Below are 3,169 nucleotides of genomic sequence, written 5' to 3'. Positions count from 1 at the left end.
AAACCTTCTGGAAAAAGTTTTTAAAATTCTAAAAGTCTAGCTGTCAAACTAAATCTACTGAAGTTCGTCTGAAAATGAAGTCCTCGGGTTCAGTTTGGGTCATCTGATGATGTCATCAAAGTGCTGCTCCCCCTTTCTGTCTTTCTCTCGCATCCTCGTCATCAGCAACAGTTTGTATCCATCCGCTTTCCTCCTCACCGCCACAGTCTGTGTCTCCCATTCGGTGACGTAAAGCAGAGGCGTTGTCATCGTCCCATCCCAGAGCTGTGATTTTACATTTTTTACACTTTTATGATTTTATGCTGTTGACTTCTTAGAGCAGTGGAACACAGAAAGGCAGGGGAATGAGGATGATACAAGCAAACGTCAGTGTCTTTTGACATTTTTTATATATAATGAGTTGAAAGAAAAGGACCTGTTAGAACATAAAATTGTGTTAAATTCTGATTGGTTTTCAAGTATAAGAATTTGGCATCACGATGGCTTAAGGTGGAGCCTCTTTACTTACTGAGACTGGTCGTGCACGTTACATTAAGTACTCTAGGCTTTGCAAGCTTACATTCATTAACTTCACTGTAAAACAAACTGATATCTGTGAGCTGGCAGTGACTGCATCGTCTGCATCCATCCAAAGTACACAGACTTTGTTTTAGAAGTTTGTCAGATGTTAAATCAGGATAAATTATCGGTCACTTCAGAGCTCCGACACTCCCAAACCCTGTCATGTTGATGCTGTTGAGATGACTTTTTCTTTTTTGGATGAATAGAAATCTCTGATTTTATTCATTGGCTTCCACTGTTGCTTTGTTTTTGCTGTTTTCTCATTCATCCAGATTCTTGTGTACCGACATATTTAAACACTTTTTGACACAGATTCTGATGAGTGGGAAAAAAGTCAAAGATTTGTGTTTTCTCATCATCCTGTTTCCTGTCTCCTACTGTTGTTTATACCCCCCGTCCCCAACGCTGCATCACATACTCTTCATCTTAACCTTCATTTATCCCTACATGGCCTCTAAAACCTCTCTCAACCTCCCTGTGGAAATCTAAACTCCTCTTCATGCGTTCTTCCTCTTGCTTTCGTGTTCCTTCCATCTGTCTCAGTACTTTGATGAGGAGCAGGATGACCATGAATACCCCTATTATTATGAGGAAACAACAGGCATTGCCTCCTCCTCCGCGACCCCCTCTCCCCAACCTGGGGCCCCCAACCAACAGGTAAAGAGGGAGCGAGAGTGACGGAAAACACGAGCAGGGTTTGTGGAAGGGAGGGAGAATGAGAGGGAGAGAGAGGCATTTAAACCATAACTGGCTCATAATCCATCCTGTATTATTAGGTTTACAAGTGCTGGGATGTAATCTAAATTTTCTTACACGATAAATTATTTGTTTTATTTTTGCCTCTCTCGCTCTGCGCTCATTACTCCACACCTCCTTTTTGTTTTATTACATCAGCTTCTCTTGTTAATGCAGACTGAGCGCTAACATGTGATTACCTCCATCCCCATCACACAGGATTATTTTTGTCATTTACATGTTGTCATATATGTTGTGTGTTCACATGTGGCCAGGTGGGGGCACTGGGGCAGTGAGGGTGCAGCTGTGTTGTTTCATTTAGGTTACTAATGATGTCAAACACCTTCAAAGGGAGATTTTTGAATGAATTGCTGTGAGATAAAGTTGATATTTATATGATTTCATAATCATATAAACTGGACTTTCAGAGAGCGTTAAGATATTTAAAATTCTTGGATTACAGTGATTACATGTTAGATTACAGATGCAGTGGATTTCATGTTTGTCATGTTACCAGATACTAGGTGTGGTTTGTCATACATTGGGTAATCAGCTTATTTCACTTACAGAAGCTTTCCTGTGATCGCTCACTACATGGAGTTTAATGACACACACAGTCTTTGATGTCCTGTTACTGTTTTGCATGATTACTTCATTGTCTGGGAGGATGTTACCGCATGCACCTACTGTGCTTCTGCACCAAAAGTTTCTACATCAACGTCTGTGTAAATACGAGAATGTCAGTGCACGTGATTGTGTTAGTAAATGCATTCATGGTTGTTCCCCTGACCTTTGTGAGGAGGGTATATTCCTCTGTTTTCTCTTCATAACGTATTTTTGTAGGCGATTGTTTGTGAACACAGTTTTGATTTGCATGTATTTTATTGTAGCAGCATGGTGGTTAGAGTCATTGATCTACACAACTTTACACTTTGTGGTTTTATGTGACTAACACGCATTTGCATGCCAGACCGCCGTCCCTGCGACTTCTTTTGCATGACTAAACTGCAGCAGCCTTCTCTTACAGTTTGCTTGGTGCATTAATCACAACACAGCAGGTTTGGTATCAGCGTTATGTATGTTTGCGTGTACCTGTGTGTGTATGTGTGAGTGTTTTGCAGCCAGCTTTACCTGCCCCATCACGCTCTCAGTGCCTCTGCCAAACCACAGCCTCAGTTCTTATTAGCACAAAGATGCTGCTTTGTTATTTAGTATTGGGAATGGCATTATTGGAGAGATCAGCAAAAACAAACTCAAATAAATTGGTTCATAGACGTGAAATTTTTCATATTGTTTGGCTATCTTGGTGTAAATTCCATTTTTAATGCTTAAGTGGTGTCAGTGTACTTCTGTGCTGTATCCAGTAATGCCTGTACAGTCTCAGTAAATCATCCGAGCCTTAGCCATCTTTATGTCACTGTTTCTCAAAACATGCGTTCTTGTCTTTCTCTCTCCTTCTGTCATCCCTTGTTTGTGCTTTTCACCCCCCTCCCCATCTCCGTGTATCTTTGTCATCTTCTACTCTCTTTCATTGTCTTTGTCCATATTCACGTTTACATACAAAATAACATCTCAACCAAACAATAATCACGGCTATTAGAAGAAGGCAGTCACTGAAAAAACAGCACCTGCTAAACCCACACTTGTAAAATCCAAGCCCACTCCAGCTAAGCCCGTCAAGTCTGGATCATATAAACTCGTCATCAAGCCGCCTATGCCCACCAAAGCTTCCAAGTCCTCCAAAGCAAAGCCCACTGCAGCAGACGTCCTCCTGTCTAAAATCAAACCAACCAAATCTAAGCCCACAGCTGCCCCAGCGAAGAATGGCAATGGCAAAACTGGCGCTGTGAAGAAAGCAAATGGTAATGCAAAA

At 41.4% G+C, this 3,169-nt stretch overlaps 1 protein-coding gene across 1 annotated transcript in view; it reads left to right on the top strand.

The window, feature by feature from the left end:
• Positions 1-3,169, top strand: part of col11a2 (collagen, type XI, alpha 2) — a 40,906-nt gene that overhangs the window by 14,501 nt on the left and 23,236 nt on the right. The window contains exon 6 of the mRNA XM_013915470.1: positions 1,105-1,218. Within this exon, the coding sequence (XP_013770924.1) occupies positions 1,105-1,218 (114 nt within the window). The remainder of the gene's footprint in view (positions 1-1,104; positions 1,219-3,169) is intronic.

The sequence above is a fragment of the Pundamilia nyererei genome, unplaced genomic scaffold, assembly GCF_000239375.1.
Source record: "Pundamilia nyererei isolate P.nyererei 1_Seehausen unplaced genomic scaffold, PunNye1.0 scaffold00309, whole genome shotgun sequence".
NCBI lineage: Eukaryota > Metazoa > Chordata > Actinopteri > Cichliformes > Cichlidae > Pundamilia > Pundamilia nyererei.
The sequence above is the reverse complement of the archived record's forward strand: the minus strand, read 5'-3'. Positions and strand labels throughout refer to the sequence as shown.